The sequence below is a fragment of the Athene cunicularia genome, assembly GCF_003259725.1.
Source record: "Athene cunicularia isolate RWA chromosome 10 unlocalized genomic scaffold, athCun1 chr10_part1, whole genome shotgun sequence".
NCBI classification, from domain to species: domain Eukaryota; kingdom Metazoa; phylum Chordata; class Aves; order Strigiformes; family Strigidae; genus Athene; species Athene cunicularia.
In genome coordinates this window covers 11203421-11222141 of record NW_020799112.1, presented here as the reverse complement: position 1 = coordinate 11222141, position 18721 = coordinate 11203421, and the positions used below count along the sequence as shown (strand labels likewise).

General features: G+C 36.8%; 1 protein-coding gene across 3 annotated transcripts; it reads right to left on the bottom strand.

Annotated features, from left to right (window-relative positions):
* Positions 1-1316: 1316 nt before the first annotated feature.
* On the bottom strand, positions 1317-14615 carry LINS1 (lines homolog 1). 3 transcript variants are annotated; one of them, XM_026856343.1, is made up of 7 exons: positions 14588-14615; positions 10349-10892; positions 10164-10253; positions 8760-8901; positions 7911-8501; positions 3700-3880; positions 1317-2724 (listed from the first exon to the last, which is right to left on the bottom strand). In XM_026856343.1, the coding sequence occupies exons 2-7, from the start codon at positions 10754-10756 to the stop codon at positions 1833-1835; spliced, it is 2304 nt and encodes a 767-aa protein (XP_026712144.1). In that variant the 5' UTR covers positions 10757-10892; positions 14588-14615; the 3' UTR covers positions 1317-1832. The 3 variants fall into 3 exon arrangements, with proteins under 3 accessions (XP_026712144.1, XP_026712143.1, XP_026712145.1); XM_026856342.1 differs by lacking the exon at positions 14588-14615 and adding an exon at positions 13408-14486; XM_026856344.1 differs by lacking the exon at positions 14588-14615 and adding an exon at positions 14289-14486.
* Positions 14616-18721: the final 4106 nt, after the last annotated feature.

The following is an 18721-nucleotide window of genomic DNA, read 5'->3' as shown; positions in this document are numbered from 1 at the left end:
CAAAGGCACTTCCCTTGTTTGCACTGAAAAGTTCCCAAGTTGTCTAGAGTTGCATCTTTGAAGATGCCCAGCAGCATTTTAGTCCTGATAGAAATGGGCAACTCAGCATCCAGAGCATATCCAAGTTCAAACTGTGAAGAGAAACCAGGCATTCTTCTGCCCTGGAAAACTTTGAGATTAGTTCTTAAATTAAAGTAACTCTAAGCATGAATGGAAAAGTTTCCATTCATTGCAGTCTCACCTATGTACAAAAGTTATCTCAGCAAGAAACCAAAGCACAAACACACACCTAGAATATTCAGATCTCCCATGTGCTAGTGAAGGGGGTCACTCTTTCTTATATAACAGCCAAGTGATTACAGCTGTCATCCTGAAAGAGTAAGACTGAGGTTCAAACCTTCCTGTCTGAGAACTCACACCAGGCAAGTGTCCCTGGAGAGCACTGCAATTTCCAGCTAAATTATCGTTTAGGACTAATCTAGAAGATGGCCACAGAGATTTGGGGGGTCAGATTCACCTGCTCCAGAGACTGTTCATCTTACTATCTATCTTAATTTAACACTAAATAGCTATTTAAAAGGAAGATAGAACTCACTTGGATCTCAATCAGAATAGAGCACTTACCTTCAAGAGACGATCCTAAAAGGAAAATTGCTTCTTACAGTTCTGATGAGGTCTGAGCTTTTTACAGTAGTCTGTGTCACCAGCACTTCCCCATTGCCTAACCCTTATGAGATCATTACAAGCTGCATGTCAAGTGTAACAACATTAGGTGGCTTTTGCTAAGTTCACACACTGGTTTAGATCCTGTTCTGAACTAAACCTGCCTTTCCCCAGGCGTGTGTCTTAGACACATACTTTTCAGGTTATTCAAATTAGATCTAACAAAAGATGTAAGTGTAAGAATTTAAATTCAATATCCATCTCTCTGCACTGCAGACATTTTCTAGTTCTTCATTGCCAATTTAACAAAATTATCAGGACAAATTTATTAGGTATATATTCTATATTTATATAAAATACATAATGGATGTGAGGAATTCTGTTGGAATTTAAATTCCGCATTGATTTTAGACATAACACTCCACTAAAATGTTCTATAAGTAGGCAATATATGTATTAGTCCCACATCTACCTTTGATTTTAATTAAAGGAATATACCATAGAATATAAGAAAAACCAAATTCAATTTTCAGTGAAATGATGACACTGCTGATTAAATCAGGCAAACAGTAAAAACTAGAAAAAAAAAAAAAAAGTACATCCTAGACAGCAGTTAAGCACTTCAGCCAAGAAAAGCATGGCATGGATTATTGTGTTTACGGTAGCACATCTGAATGTCCACTTAAGCAAAGCACCGATGCAGAACACACAGTATAAACACCAAAACTGTCCCCAACTAAAATATTTTATTTAGCTCAACCTCTAAGCAATCAGCATTAACACTGCACTGTAGTGCATAAATCATTACCAGTCTGGCAGTGACCTCATATATAGAATGACATTAAGAATAACTGACAATACTTTAAGCATCATATATTGTTGCTATGCTTTCACATCAGTAATTTATTATCAAACTTTGAATACCTAACAATTAATTCTTATATACTGTACATTGACATACATACCATGAATAACCGTAAGACCATAAGATCATATCACTGAATGCAATTGCAGATTTTTAAGGTGTCAACCAAGAGCGTGTTTATCCTGATTCAGGTTAAATACACTGACAGGTGCAAGAGGCACGCGCTTTAGAAGTCACTAATCTCATGGAAATGTTCCCTAGTGTATTAGTTAAAAAACCAAAAGTACTAGAACACTTCTTTGGATTATTGTGGATTCACATTCTCACTGATTTTCTCAATGTGGCTCAGCAGTTTCAACAATGCAGATGGATTATATGGAAAAAGATTTCTTCTCTGCAACCTAGAAATAGCTTTTTGCAGTTCTTCCAAACATTTTGTTGATTTGCAAAGCATTATTCTTAGGGGAACGATGCTATCTGAAGATGCCATACAAGTCAAACAGGATGAGGTATTGGATCCCTTTTGTTTCAGAGGCAACACTTCAGACTTGAGTGTATCCACTGTGTGGCTGCAACCAGTTGCCCTTATCCTTGTCTCACCCTCATTATTAAAAGGCACCTGCTTTGTGTTTACCAAGCACTCTTTTACATCTGATTCTAATTCAGAGTCTTCAGAGCTGTCGTAACTAACAAGGCTTTGAAGAGAACCCAGCAGAGATGTACTATCGTTGCATATCAATGAGTTAGACTGGTTAGACTCTGCAACTTCATTATCACCTTGCTCTGTTGTAAACACTAAGTAATTGTAAGAAGCAGCCAAAGATATTGGAGTCTGTGGTTCTGGTTCACAACAAGCATTTTGCAAACTCTCATCACTCATACGGATTTGTTTTCCTTGATGGGGTAGCTTGACAGAAGACATTGGTTGAAACATGCTGTGTTTGGTATCAAAATGGTTACAGACATCTACAAACTGATGCCAGTCTTTCCTAAGAAGCTTTAAGTACCTTACCAAGTACTCCAGAAAGCAAGTTTCTGATGAAATCAAAAAGTCTAGGAGTACTGTGGAATCAAATGCAATTTTTTCTAGAAAAAATAAAAAGATACAGTGAGGATTATATCCACTTGCATGAGTAAGGAAGTTCCAGGTTTCCTCCTCTTTTTGGCTTAAATTATCAGCAGCATCATGGCGTAACCTGAAAAGTCATGAAATTATTAAATTCAGTGGAAGTTTACATTTTTTTAAAACAAACAGGTATGTCCAAAAAATGGTATTCTTGCTCTTTTTTGATTTTGTCAAAAAGCAAAAACCAAAGAAGAAGTATTGATATTTGAATGAAAAAGAATGAAGGCAGGTAAGGCTAGGAGGTTGGACAGTTTAGGAAGCCAAAGCACTTAAAACAGGCCTTCCTAAACAGCACTCCTTCTTAAGAAATGTTCTGGAATAAACAGAGTTACCTACAACACATGAATTGTTATTTTAGTATTTTTGTAAACTTGAACACAGATTAACTTTTAGGATGCTAAACACATTGGAAAATATCGACCTAATTTTGTTTAGACATCCAAGAAGAATTGTGCATATCTAAGATATTATTTACAGTATCTTCACATTTGATGCTTGGGAGACCTTTTCTATAGGATAATATATTGTATAGTAATTTAAACAACAATGAAGAAATGAATGTCCAGGACAAATTCAGGAAGAACACATTTCAGTTGTCAGCAATAACAGTTTTTAGTTAATAACTAGAATTAACAAGGGTCCAATCCTCAGAGGGCTACTTTGCCAGAAGTCCCTGAATCCTTGCAGTTTAATTATAATATCCCATTCTTGTCAAACTCTCAGTGTTGAAAGAGTCTTGCCTTTTATCTGTTTAACCATTGTTTTAGACTGTGAAGTTAATTATTCTGAATTACAAGATATGATAAAGTATTTAATAGGAAACAGTTGCACAACTCCAATCAAAAAAAACAATCAAATTATCAGCAAAGTTAACTGCTCTTACACCACACATTATTACATTGTGCTGAGGTCTGGGGTTTTTTTAATTAGTAAAAATATTTTATCTTTAGACAAAAATAAATGGAAATGTTACGTATATCACAATAACCTCACGAAATTACAATTCTTGTCAATTACAATTATGTCAAATAAAATGTGCACTAACCTATCAAATTTTAAATAAATGAGTAATAAAGCTTTAGCAGCTTCCCACATATCATCATCTTGCTCTATGAAAATCAAGGAGAGCCATTCACAGTGATGTACAACCGGGTGAGACTGTGGGGAAGACATCCGATGACTCCTCCAGAATATCAACAGCTGGGACATGGAACTCTGAAAGTCTCCTGAAAAGAAGTAGTAATCATTTTTTGTTACTAAACACACTTAAAAAAAAAATAGCAATGCATAACAGTTCATTAATGCATTTATCGTTCCTTAGCTCAACTGATTTAACACAGCATCAAATTTTATAGATTAGTTCTTGCTTCCTAGTACCAAATAAATCAAAAAACATTTTGCAGAAAAAAAACACATTATCTAACCTTAAATTAAATGTGAATGACTACTCCATTAAACTCCAAACATAGCAATGCTCAGATGCCAATGTTAACAATTTTAAGTAACCTGCCGAAAATGGATTCATTAGGTGCTACCCCCAACCCCTCAAGACAGACAAAACGTAAGGACACAAATTATTCATCTAACAGCATTCTTCATTTCCTTGGACTAATCAGAGATAACCTAGAAAGTTTTGGGTACAACAGAGTGAATCCTCTCACACCTAAGCTCGCAGACTGATGAATAAGATTACATCTCAAAAATCTGCATATATCAGAAAACCTACAAAACTGTGACTATACCTACACAGCTGGGCTTTATACTTTCCTCTAGCTCCCCAATTAGGTAGCTTCATTGGTACATCACAGACTAAAGGCGAGTTGTAATCAAGTCAATGCCACAGATGTAATGATCCAATACGAGCACCTCGCTGAGGCTTCATCTCAGGTAGTTCTTCCCTTATGAAGTAATAATAGTACTGTAATGTTTTGACAGGACTGAAGCCATTCCCCCTCAGCATGATTCACTGTATAATTAAACTGCAGTGATCTATAGCTGATGGGAATAAATTGTCATTTCTACAGTAAAACGAAGTATGAAGCTTGTAGTACAGTCATAGTCTTTATAAAAGAAATTCTTCATGGATTATGTACATTGTCAAGTACATACACACTTGGGATAAAGATACCTTCACGAGATGGTGTAAAATCCTTGCTGGAAGGATTAACGTAAGCAGTGTTTTTCCTGCAAATCTCTAGGCATTACAGTCCTGAATGGGAAAAGCAACTCAAAATTTATGCCATTTTAGTGCGGTATCTTACTCATTAAAATATCTTTGTATTCATGAGGGACATACTCTTTCCCTTAAGTCAAGAAACTTACCTCTTCAATACTACTGACTTACTGTAACATGGTACTATGTAGCAGTTTTTCATGTAACAGAGCGTACATTCAATGTTTAGAAAACAGGAAAAAAAAAAAAGACCTATATCTTCAATCCCAAAGGTACTCCTTAAGAACTCTAATGTTGTTGGAAGCACACGATGGTTTGAAAAGCACAGTTGCATCATCGATATAAACAGTGATTATTACTTTTGAAAAATTTCCTGCAACATGGGAATCAATTTTACTTACCACATCGTTATGTAGTTTTCCTTAATATTTAGGATTTGCTTTTACTCTTAACAAATATAGGAACAGCAAATTACCTTTTTATTAATAGTTACTATTCAGACTGAAATTCTTCCTTATAAATCAGAGCTATCTGGAAATTACTCTCAAAATTGAAATGAATTAAAATTAAGCCACTGTAATTCATGTTAATAAAAAAAGTAAGATCAACCAGATTCCTGGAAGAAGAGATAGCATATTAAAGTATTCTGGTGATTGTTTTAATCACCTAATGTCACTAAAATAGAAGGACCACTTCAACATGAATTTCCTCTTGACACTTGGGGTATTTGAATCTAATTAAAAAACTCATTTTTGTGTCATGAATCTGAAAAATAAATGAGAATTTTTTTTCCTTGAGAAAGAATTTTCACAGACATCTAAAATAGATTTAATCTACGTGTTTTTCTAGTCACTTGTTCTTAAGACAATCTCAGTCTCTATGTTTTTCAGAAGATGTATCTTAAGTAAAATGTTCTCTACAAATACTTTAAAAACTCTAAGGATGCAACTGGCATCACAAATATAACATCTTTCAAAATCTGGGAAAAAGGGTCAGAAGCTGTTACAGAAGTTCAGAGCTCTTCTGCACAGTCAGATGAATCAAAAATTGATTTTATGCTTGCTACATAACATAGAAATAGAAAAAGTTAAATATTTATATCTAGAACTTGTATTAAAATGCCTCAATATATTTAAAATGCTGAAAAAGTTAAATATTTATATCTAGAACTTGTATTAAAATGCCTCAATATATTTAAAATGCTGCAAAATTTTATCCTTGTTTGAAGAGAAATATGTTAAATATTTATATCTAGAACTTGTATTAAAATGCCTCAATATATTTAAAATGCTGCAAAATTTTATCCTTGTTTGAAGAGAAATATAAATGATTTTTTACTTTTTGCCACATCATCAATTGGCTGATAATAAGGAACACCCATTCTCACGTCTATTTGACTAGAAATGCTGCTTCAGAACTGCCTTCCCAGTTCTGCAGTGAAGCCTGTAACCCAGGGCCAGAAAACTGCTTTGATCACAGAATTTGCACATCCATGTGCACGTGGCTTCACATCAGAGGTGAGCACCATCTGCCTCTCGGAGCTTAAAATGCAAGTGGGAAGATGGGATTCCAGGAGTGTGTCTCATGCAAGCAGCCTCACCCCACCACTTCATTATAGCTCAGGAGAAGACTACTAACTGGCTACTCACCCGACACAGCAAGGGATCCTCTCCCATCAGGAGCACAATTTACACATTCCCCTGAGGTCCCACTGCTCCCTGTGGCATAGCCCCAGCACGGGGGCCAGAGCTGCTCTTCCACCAATCCAATTCATCTCTTCAGTAGAACAAACACACTCAAGTAGGCAGGTATGAAAAGTATGCTTCACACCTACTAATTCAAAGGACTAGAGCTGGACCTCAGGTGAAGAACACAACCACTATTTGACAAGTCCCATAATTTCCCCGTCTCTTATTTTATAGCTTCATTATTTTTATCACTGCAGCTTTGCCCTATTACATTATTTGTCTGACAGTAATGCCTAGTCCCTTCAACCAAGATTAGTACTGATACAGAGAAAGGATTACTTGCTTTGCAACTTACTCACTTATAACAACACTTATAGCAACTTACAAGGTTTTTGAACATTGCTAATATTGCTTAGCAATCCTGCTTGCCCAGACTGTTCTCTGGAAACTTACCAAGGACTACTATGATCAGCAAAAAAAAGAAACATGTTCTTGAAAAGCAGGTGTATTCTACCAAGTTGAGCCATATATGGACAGTAGAAACTAGGATACTAGTGCTTTTAGATAAGATAGAGGGGGTAAACCAGCTGGAACCACTCTTGTTCAAGAAATTGGTTAAGAGAATCTGCGCATGCTCCAAGGAAAAATACATGAAGAAGACTGTGAGCCTTCCTCAAACACCTCCGAAGACGACCACCAGGAGGCAATGTGCAAGTGCAAAGATAAAAAACTGCTGACACCAGCCTTCTGAACTAACCCAGCCTCACTTATGAATATGTATAGTTGTATTATGTAATCCAATTAATATGTATATCCACATTCTATAAGTTTCTGGTAAAATGTGCTGCTAGTATGCAAGCTTTGTGGAAAAATCCCATTGCACCACAGCACCGGAATAAACATACCTGCTTTATAACTCAGAGTTGTAGAGTTTGTTTCCACACACCAGTACATAATAGTACTTAAAGTTCTATCTCCACATTAGAAAACAGAAGCGCGTTATCTGCAGTTTCTTTTAGTTCCCACCCTGAATAGAGTAGATGCTCATGCTATGGGCTCTCTTCTTTTCCAACTGGAGAAGAGCCTGGTGTTCCCAAGCTGGCTCAACTATTTCAAATATTAACATATGTTCTTAACAGGAAAAGTTTACAATCCCAGATGCAGCTGTTTCAAGGCCCCCATACTGCAGGGCTAAGGACAGGATAAAATGCAAGGAGGCAATTAATTAGAAGGACACAGTGATAGCAAGTTTCCTGGGTGAGTCTTCCCTTTCCTCCCTCCCACAACCACTAATTCAGCTGAATTCTATTTAGAGTCTTAATGAGCTGCAACTACAAAATCTGAAAGCTTTAAAACTCTTATTGCTTAATGAACAAAACTAAGAGAGGCTATTACCTTTGATTTCAGCCTCTGTAGCAGAGTTCTGAAACTTGAATTCCAGAGCTTTAAGCACAACCAGACTTAAGGCTCTGAGAACAGTTTGGTCAGAACTACCAGGAGTATCATCTCCAGGAGCAGCTTCACTGCCTCCAAAGTAGCTGGCCTTTTCACAGAGAGGGATCTTCGTCAGCCAAGGCAAATTCACAACCTGCAGAACACTGTTACTCAGCGCGAGCATATCCTCATATAAAGATGGGGTTTGTAAGAAGAGTGATCCACTTTTTGCATCTTCTCTAGACTTGTAAAGGACACATTTCTTAAGGAGCATAATGAACTTCTTCTTGATTAAATAGTGAATTGATGAGCTAATGAGGTTCAGAATGTAAGAAACTTTCAAAAACAATACTCTCTGGCATCTGAGTGGTAGTTCTAATTCAATTCTGGAAGCCAGAAGTGCTTCAAGCAGATCTATAAAACTGATCAAATTGTTTGCAGCTTCAGAATAAGGTGAAGTATAGTGGTGACTGTCAAAATGATGGAACAGAATGGAACTGTAAAATCCTTCAAGCACAGCGTCAAGAGGAGCCAACAACTTCGTCAAAATACCTACAGCAAGAACAACAACATTATGGAATTGGAGTGTAACACAGTCAGCTAAATCATCGAATAAGCAGAATACAGATGACTGTGACTATTCTCAGTTTTTAAGCATGTTTAAACCACTACGTTTTTAACAGTACTTGGTTACCCTCTTTATAAGGAAGAGGTGCTCTTTAGAGAGGCTGCTCCAGATGAGATTAGCAGTAACATTCCTCCCCCTAGTGGGAACTCGTGTATCAGTAACATCATAAAACTGCTCAGTACCTGCTTTGGGCAAAACTTCATCTTTCAGGATGTCCTTGATAATAGTTGTAAGAGTCCACAGACATTCTGCTACCTGGGTACTCACAGGGAATCCTGAAAGAGTCTTCAAACTAAAGGTGAGCCAGGTGACATTTAATGCATTCTAAGAAAATTCATTCAAAAAGATAATCAATTATGCTTTACAATTACTATGCAAATTAAATTAAATCATAATACCATGATTTAAAATTGTACATTAAAAAGATTCAAATGTAGGCATAGACAAAACATAGCTAGAAACAATACATCTGTCCAGTGCCTTTCAAGAACATAGGCCTCTATTTACAAACCTGAAGTCACATATGCATGCATTAGAAATTATCTGTATTTTCCAGAAAGGGAAAACCAAACCTCTTAATGTGATATCACATAAATGTGATAATATCACATAAATCAGATAATACTGTATAATATCAGATAATACTATAGTCAGACCAGATATGAATTCATAATTCCTGGACCCAGACAACTTCGCAAGAAATACCACAAATATATTTCCAATAGAAATCTATGTTCAGAGATGATGCTATGGAGGCTACAATATATATTCACCAATTATACAGCAAGTAAAATTACCCACGAGTAATTGGAATATTCAATCAAGAAAATACAGTAAAGCATTTGATTAACTTTCAATAGGCTATTACCGGTTATCTACTGCAACACCTAACAGATATTAAATTACTGTAAAAATATTGCTAGTCTATTGGTTTTTTTAAATACCTGTACTGCAGTCTTAAAGAGAATACTTCTTGTCATGTAGACTACATTTTACCTTAAAATAGTTTCATAAGATTCCAGATTTTTATATCTAAAGACATTCCACCTCACATTACAAACTTCTGTTACACATCTGGTCCCCTTTCTTTCTATACTCCATGCCCCTCCTAACATGCTTGAAATATTCTCTTGGACTATTTATTACGCATCTTTCCGATCTATCACTTAGAAACCAAAGCCCCTTGAGACACATTTTACATGAGAACTATCACGTAGTAATGTCATGTATAACCTTCACATTGTTCCCGATACTGGAGCTAAACATATTTCAACAAAACTGTGTGGCATTTTGAGGGAACTAGCAGTCTGTATGCTGAATTATCAGCAGGTTTCAGAAATCTAGAGCAGAGCAGACATGCAGGCAACAGATGAAAGAAAGGGGCAGTTGTGATGCTGCTCTGTGGGTCTACTTAGAAAAACAGTCTCTTTAGACGTACTTTTAGATTTTACAGTAGTCACACAGTGAATGCTTTTGTGCCATATAAGCACTACAAAAACTTGGCTCTAGAGTCAAATGGAATAACTTGAAGGCACATACTCACTAAGTTGGGTTTTTTAAGCTGTGAAAAGTTATGCCATACTAACCTCTTCCTTCAGCTGGAAATACACAAGAGAAGCTAAACTTTTTGAAGCCATGTGAGATAAAAGCTGATCGGAACTACCAAGCAGACAAATCTGCAGATGTGTAGAAAGAAAAAGTATGTCAGGCATATTCCTTTTTATTTTTTCCTCCTTTCACAAATATCTTTCAAAAGTTTATAAAAGCTTACCAATTTTGAGTCAATTTTTGCTTCCTTCAGAAGAAGGACAAAGATTTCACAGTACTTCTGTCTCGCACTGAATTCAATTTCCTGGGACTCTGCTTTAGCAACCATCATCTTGATCAGGGTTAACTGAAGCAGCATCACTTCTCTTGGACAGAATGAGGAGTTCATGTTTGCAAAGCTATTTGATATATCTTCTGTTTCAGGGACAACCACATCTGACATATCAGTGTCCTGATGGCTCCTAATACCACCATTAGTAGATGGCAGATGCATCCAGTTACATGATTCATCTCTTTCTGGTGACTGTTCAACACACAGATTAAGTAAAGAGGTATAATGATGGCTTTCCTTCGCTAGTGGAATGCCTACCAGCACATCCTTATACATCTGCTGCAGAAGAGAGATCTTCATTATGAGAACATCCAATATTCCATAAAATGACGTAGGTCTTCACTGATTATTCATGGCCACTGCAAAGCAGCTTCGAAGTTATTTTTATCCAGTAAGAAAAATAGAAGCACTATTAGGCATTTCTCCTCTAAGTTACCTAGAAATAAATATTGTGCTATTACTGAACTAAATAGATAACTAGAAAGATACAGAAGAGCAACACACATTTTTATAGAGTTAATACTACCATTATTCAACTCATTTTGAAAATACAAATTCACTGTTTAAAAACAGCAGGAGTGATAGTTGCACAAAACTGTCCCAGTGAGATACTAAAATGATACAAAAACTACCATGCCGTGAAGTTTACAGTTCCAAAATTACACTACTGACAACAACATTCATTTGCTGGGACTAACAAAACCAAAGGTGACTAATATTAGAGACTAATTCTGAAAGATATGAGAACTTGGATCAAATCTTTCTCTACCTTGCTAAAACTACCAAACCCACATTCTTTTGTGACAGATTCCTCCAAAAACAGGCACAAAGTTTCAACTGCAAATTCATCCTAACTGGCGATGTTTACTGCTCCACCAAGGCTGGATATGGCAACACCTCTCAAAAAAAATGGAAACCAAAGGACAAGTCTTTGCCTTCTGCTGCACACAGGCTCAAGGCAAGTAGTGTGAACACACAGGAGGGGAGGACTGGGGTCTTAATTTAGCAAGGAGGACCAAAGAATTCCTTTACATCTACATGTGCACAACTCTTATTCTGAGCACCTACATCCTGAAATCCAAACCAGGTTTTCTGATAATGCAAAGGAGGACCAATAATACCACGGGGCTGGTCTCAAGGGCCCAGTGTTTGAGAAGTTTAAAATTTAAAAATACTTTTAAAAGAATGTGTAAAATTTATTTAAGAGCCAATAAAAATACTTAATCATATTCAGGAAAGGTATAAAACCAATAATCTTTATCACCATGTCAGTGGAACATATCTTTAGATTACAATACTGGAACATTCACTAAAGCTTATAAAGAAGTGCTATTAAAAATTCAAATCTCTCTTTAAAGTGTGGGCACCTAAGCACCCACAATCTTCTACCCATTATATAAATGGCTAGACAGATACCTCACAAAAAGGAACATCAGGGTTTCTTTTTCACCTGTATGAAGAGCGATGCTAGTCTGTAATACTTATTTTTTTAGGACAGTTTTAACATGTTCTCTAACCAGAACTCTTTTATTAAAAAACCTAAAAAACCTCATTACTTTTATCTAGTGTGAAGCTAGGAGTGGGACTTAAGGTTTGTAAGAATTCCGGGTTTGCATGCTTTTTGGATCCCCATCTTTATGGCTGGCATAATCAGCCAGGTAGACTCCTGAAGCAATCTGTCTGTAGGTGGCTTTTATTTAAATCTTACATTTCCCCTTTCTTACCAATGGAAGAAAACAGCTCAGTCTTCCATCTGGTAAGAAATTCTATAGATCTTCCCATCCATGTATCAATTACACCTGAATTTATCATAACACCAAATATTTTAACTAATGCGTTTTAGTAGAATATGAAGAAACAATGAAATTATAAAATTCAGTATATGAGGCATTATGGTTTTAATTTATAATCTTCAAAAGTTTTTAAAACACTATCAAACACTGAGAATTACATATTCATTTTTACAATGTTTTTTTAACTGCAACTGAAGTATGTATTGACAAAAGGATTAGGGGTAGACCAAGATATGCTACCCAGACTCCCCACTTCTTCCACCATCAGGCAGTTATTTCCTTCAGAAGAGAATCTAAAATTAGAGAATAAGAAGTTGCCTGCAGGGAGCAATCTACCCTTCACTCTGCTATGGTATTTCTGAAGACACATTCAGCAATGACTGACCTGACAACTCGAAAATATTATAGTATGTTCCTCACCTAGCCCTCACCTGATAGAGCTAAGAACCCTTCCTCCACCCTTTCCTGTATTCCATATTTTAGACGTTAAAAATATATCCAATACTTCAGATAATAAATTCCTTCTTCGTTTGGAGAATCTATTTGGAATTCTACTTGAGGTAGAAATTTATGACCTGAAACCTCGTAAAATTTCTTCAGAAATCACTCTAAATATTTTATATAGCTATTGTTCCTATCTTTGAGCTTTATTTCCTCTTAAATGAATACCTAATAGAGTAAAATTATCTCAACACATTTACTTCTGTGTTCAACTTGAATTATCATCCTACGTGGTAAATGAACAGACCTCTCATGCACAAGTTCATACAATACAGCGAGGCTGTTAAGGCAGAGGAGATTTAAAACTCCTCTAGGACAACCGCTGTGAGATTTTACCTTCACCACATGATACTGGTTGTGCTTTCCCTGATCCTACCCTAAGACATTTATATTATACCGTTAATTTGCAGAGTACTTTACAAAAACATCGATATGTCTCACTCACATATGACAACAGTTCATGAATAGAAGTCATTAAAGAAAATGAAATGTGAGTGGGCTTATTTTGAAGAAATTTACTTCAAAGAGGAAGAAAACGTCAGACAATGACTAAATTCTTTCAGAAATAGTAAGAGAGGACAGTGAAAAGCTCAAAGATGAAGAGTAAAGAAAAGCAATCACATTCATACACAAGAAATGACAAACTCCAACCCTTACTTGTATTATTTATTTATTCGTGACAGCATATAAAACCCAATTAAGGTAACGTCTCCCAGTGCCAGACTCCTGCATAAACCATAAGAAACAGTTCTAAAAACATTATATATAGTCTGATCAGGCAAAAACAGAAAGGAAAACTATACAAGGAAAAAACACATAAATATTTTGTTATATTTATTTTCATGACTGCTTTAGTTAGGCTTTAATATCAAAATCAAAATCACAAGGAGCTGTAAACAGAACGAGAGAAGAAACTCAATGGAAAAGGAAATGAACTGGAGATGAAAACTCAGATGGCAGCTGAAGCCTATCAGGTTTAAGGACCACCATAAACCAAGCAAGTGAAGTTCAGGTGGTTGCAAACACCTCCAGAATATCCTAAATCAGTTATAAAATACATGTTTCTGCAAAGTGGTATATTTAATTTAGCACAATGTCATAGAAAGCATTGGACTGGGCTAACATTGTTGATATCACATCTACTTTTTTTTTTACTAACACAAATGGCTTATGACACACAATTACAAGATATTAGTAAAGAGGCATGATGAGACAAAGCTATTGTTAAGTCCCTGTATTAGTCTTTCCCTGTTATATATACACTACTAAATGGTAATTGCATGAGTAACAATTGGGAGAAAACAAACTATCCAGAATAAAAACTATTTTCATTAAAATCAGATAAAGCAAAATGAAACCACAGTCCATGACTTATGGGTATGAGTTTGAAGGCTCTGGATCTCCTTACAATGGAATGGTTGAATCATCTACCTTGACACCTAAGCATGCCAGATGCTTTATTTACTCTCCCACAAGCACCTTTAGCCACTAGACAGGACTAGACAGGCCCCTTCCGACTCCCTGGACCCTTACTGTACCTCTCCCACTGGCCTTTCAGATATTCCAGCACTGGGTTACTGCTAGGAAGACCTCCCTAAAAGCGACACTCCAGTCTGACAGGGAACGGAGAGGAGAGCACGGATTGGTGTCACCACCGCCCCAAACCAGCGGGCGCGGAGAGAGCCACGCCGCCCTCCCGGCCTACAGGCCCTTCTCCCCGTTCCGCTCTCCCAGAAGGCCCCGTCAGCGGCCCCAACCCACCCCCCGTGGGCCTGAGGGCCAGTCGAGGCCTTCTGCGCCACCGCTCCCCTCAGCGCCGCCTCCGGTCCCCTCCTACCCCTCCACGGGCGCCGCTCCGCGCTCCTGATTTTAGTGGATTTGAATAGGTAGCATTAGATTTCTTTGTTCCCTTAAAACCTACTTGCACTTGAGCTTTAAAAGTTTGAATGCTCTGAAGCCCATTTGAAGTACAGTTCTTCTTGTAATGCTTTGTCCTTTTAAAAATGTAGTCTGTAAACATTATTTTGATTATGAACTGCTACTTAATATTTTTTTTGTGTTTCTTCATCTCGGGAATGTTTCTTAAAATTACTTTGCTCTCGATAAGTAAAAGGTTCTTTTCTTAAAGCCTTTTCACAAATCTATGCGTGCAATGCTGATTTGTTTCTGCTCTGATTTGAAAATCTGTATCCGAGTAGGTCATGGTAATTGCATTATGGTGGTTTAGTTGTACCTAACTTTTTCGTGGGTCAAGGTTTTTTTGTATTGCAAAGGAGCTGCAATAATTGAAAATCATTTAATTGGATGGTGGTTGTTTACAAGTACTTTTTGGGTTGAGATCATAGAAAGAGATGATGCTGTTAGGTGCTTAAGGGGAAAAATGAAAGGAGTCATCAAAAACTGAATCCTGCTGGTAGGAGGAAGGTTCAGTTTCAGGGAGAGAGTGGTTCGTAAGGAGAATTGCTTGTTTTACGTGGTAAGATGAAGAGATGGGTTCTTGAAGGAGAGAGAGTGGGGAGGTGAATGATGTCAGCCAGCCTTTTTCTGCATCCTACTGTTAGTGTGCTCCAAATAATGGAGTTTCTCTGTGTTCTTATAATGCAGAGTCTGTCTTGAATCCATTCTAATCCGTTTCAAATGTAGATGAGTTTGAGTTACTTTGGCAAATATATTCTCTATATAGATCCTCTGGTCTCTGTCGTGTTTTCAGAGATGTCATTGACTGTACCAGAAGGTTTTTCATTGTCAGCAGTAAATTATTTTTTAGCATTAGTTGCAGGGGAAAGAGCAGTACCTGTTGCCAGCAATCTTAGTCAAGGGTGGATCGTTTTTCTAATATATGTGTCTTTAGCATATAATAAGAAGTAGCTACTACATGTCAAGGATTAAATGGAAAATCTCCCCATAACATAAATGCAACAAATTCAGAGATGCATTTTGAAAGCACAGGGGAGAAATATTCCATGTTACTTTGACAGCATACTGCAAACCCACGAGTAATAGCAGAACATGTGGATGTGCCCAGTGTGATTGTAGGAGGGATTTTTATGCTATCAGGTGAGACAGATGTGCATTAGTACCAACTTACCAGGGCGGTTACAGCACACCTGTTTCATCTGAAGTTGGTTTATTATAACACCCTCTTTACAACCCATCCAGTGCATCTAATGCCAGGCTTGTATTAATGTAGCTACTCCAACAGGACACCTCTTGGTGCCGATAAGTCATAAGATCTTTGGAATTTATTCACGGAAGGAAATGTAAGTTTTCATTTGATTTGTGAACCTCCTTCCTAATGTGAAATGCTGGTGCAGCAAATTTTGATTCAGATGCAGAGGCTGGAATTGAGTTCACAGGAATCAGGGAATTAGCTTCTGGCAGAAATTTGCACATGGTCAAAACAAGGAACAGAGATAAATGATATGCTGAAATCCTGCTTTTTTTTTTTTTTTTAGTCTTCAGGCTATATACTCATTTTGTTTTTGTTTTGCCTTATTGTGAATTCTAAACCATTAAAGGAAACATGATGTCTGAGAGGTTGTTTTCCGTTGTTCCAGCATTTGCTTACAGGATGATACTATCACAGTGAAAAACTTGCATTATCCACTGAAGTCATCCAACAAATTTTGTCCACTTAGATTCTTTCAGACTACATTAAAAAGAAATGCAGAGCAAATACAAATCTTCCAGAGATTGTTGAATGAAATAAACTCTGTAGGCAGCGCTCGTTTTGTGCATCAGCTGTGCTACAAGTATTAGGACTGAAGTGACTGCTTTAGTGTGGTTTGAACTAGTCATTGTTTTCTTCTTTTGTCATGCTATGAAATATTGGTGTTTGGATACTTTAATGATAGAAAGTCATGTTAAAATACATAAATCTTACACGTTGACACTTGCTACAAATTATTACTTCTAAGGCTAAGCTTTTTGTGACTTTTACTGTTTAAAACTTGGTAACAGCACCACTGTAAGTTAGAAGAGAGATTGTGTTTTGTGCTTGGTACAAGAGGATCTCCAAGCATGCTGCAGAGCTCTCTGCAGTTTGTTAGCGCACATCTTGAGGGAGGAGAATTGTGGCTGTGTGAACCTGATGCAGCATTCTCTACTGAAAAAGATCCATAAGGCCTTGCTTTACCTATTGCATTGAGGTCTTTGATTTGGAAGGATTAGCAGTATTTTCTTTGCTGGGCTCTGTGGTTAAGGTTGCCAACGTACGGGCAGGAATTTTGAGGATGGTTTAATAGCTGATGCGTTACTGATGCCTTCTGAAGGTGAGGTCTCTGCTTTTGCTCTCCAGTTTGCATACCTGAAGTTGCTTGAGCTGGGTGATTTTACTAATTTGCCGTCAGGCCTCACAACTACTGTGGAATGGATCAGAGTTGGTAAAATGATACCTCTATACTTCAGTTTCAGCCACCTGCAGAATGTAGCAACACAACAGCTGCTTATTAGTACATAACATCACCAGTCAGCATCACACAGTGCCATAAACACCTGAAGTTGATGGAGGACTTTTAGATTAACTCTTTTAGTTATTTAAAATTTAGTATGTCCAAGCTATGAGATGGCATTACAGAAGCTCTGGTGAGAAATGTGTAACTTTTAATGACCGCTTATGAAGAGTGAAGGCTGCTTTCCTTTGAAGTAGCAGTTCCTCTGTGATGTTTCGGATTCATGCACTGTTAACTCATTGCTTTCAGACCCAGCAAGTCGCGTGTGTTGCTTGGTGATTTTCATCTCAGCCACTTGGATACCTCACTTGATGTCTGTCTGGGATGCATCATAGAACATATAGCAGAGAATATATTCGAGATTATAAGGCTCTGTGAAATTTTAATATTTTACATGTTATTTGCAAAATTTTTGGTTATGATGTGAGAACACAAATAACAACACAATTGTTTGCCTTCAAGAGCTCCTGAAATAGGAGGCTGAGCGACATATGAAGATGATAGTCGCGTTTAGTTTCTTTGTCAAACACATTGACCATTTTTAAAATGCCATTTGAGTGAGAACACATTTAGCTTGTTTGAGTTTTGAAATGGGTGGGAGAAGTGGGTTGTGAGAAGAATGAATGCCAATGTGCTTATCCTTATTCCACAGGGCTTTCTTTTTTATTTTTGTTTATTTGATTTAAATGTCTTGGAATACTTCAACCACAGACAGCTAGAATCTACACTGATTAGGTCTATGCTAGATATTAAATGTCGTGTAATGGTACACTTTCCTTGTATAGAATTAGGCTAACATCAGTAAATGATGGTCCTTATCTGCTTTTGGATGTGTCATCTTGGGGTTTAGGAATCACTATCTGTTAGGCCATTTGAATGAGCAAAATATTGTATTATCAGGTCTTGCTTTTAATACCAACCTTGAACTTCCTCTAGAGTGTTTGTGTGTGTATATATATATATATAATATATATACACACATACATTGGAATTAATCTTCCACATGATGTTTGCAGTGACTTTAATGAAGTGACACATCGATGTAGAAAAGTCTTAAGATCTCTTTGACAACATGAGATGTTATCAATAGATAATGAAGAGGCTTGTTTTATTTTTTTAGTGTGCCACTTCTACTACAATTATTAGTATTTTAAGCAAACTTTAAGTCATTGAGTAAGTGAGCTTTACTTTCACTAAATATGACTTCTTTTTATTAAAGTTGCAGATCTTACTCTTGCCATATGCAGCTAATTTTCCTTTGGGGGGAAAAAGCTTGTTACTTTTTTAGTGGAGCAATCTGTTACCTTGTCTGTAGTCTGTGAAGTCAGTGCAATTCTAATTTGCATCAGCTAATAAAAAATGTGTGGGTTTTAAAGTGAAAATCATGCAAAAAAAAAAAGTGAACTAACGACTGATCATCTATGCAAAAAAACAAGGCTAGAAATGTGATCAAATTAGGTCATGGCAGTGCAATTTTGTGCACGGCTGTGAGCATATCTGCAGACCTTGTATGTTTTATC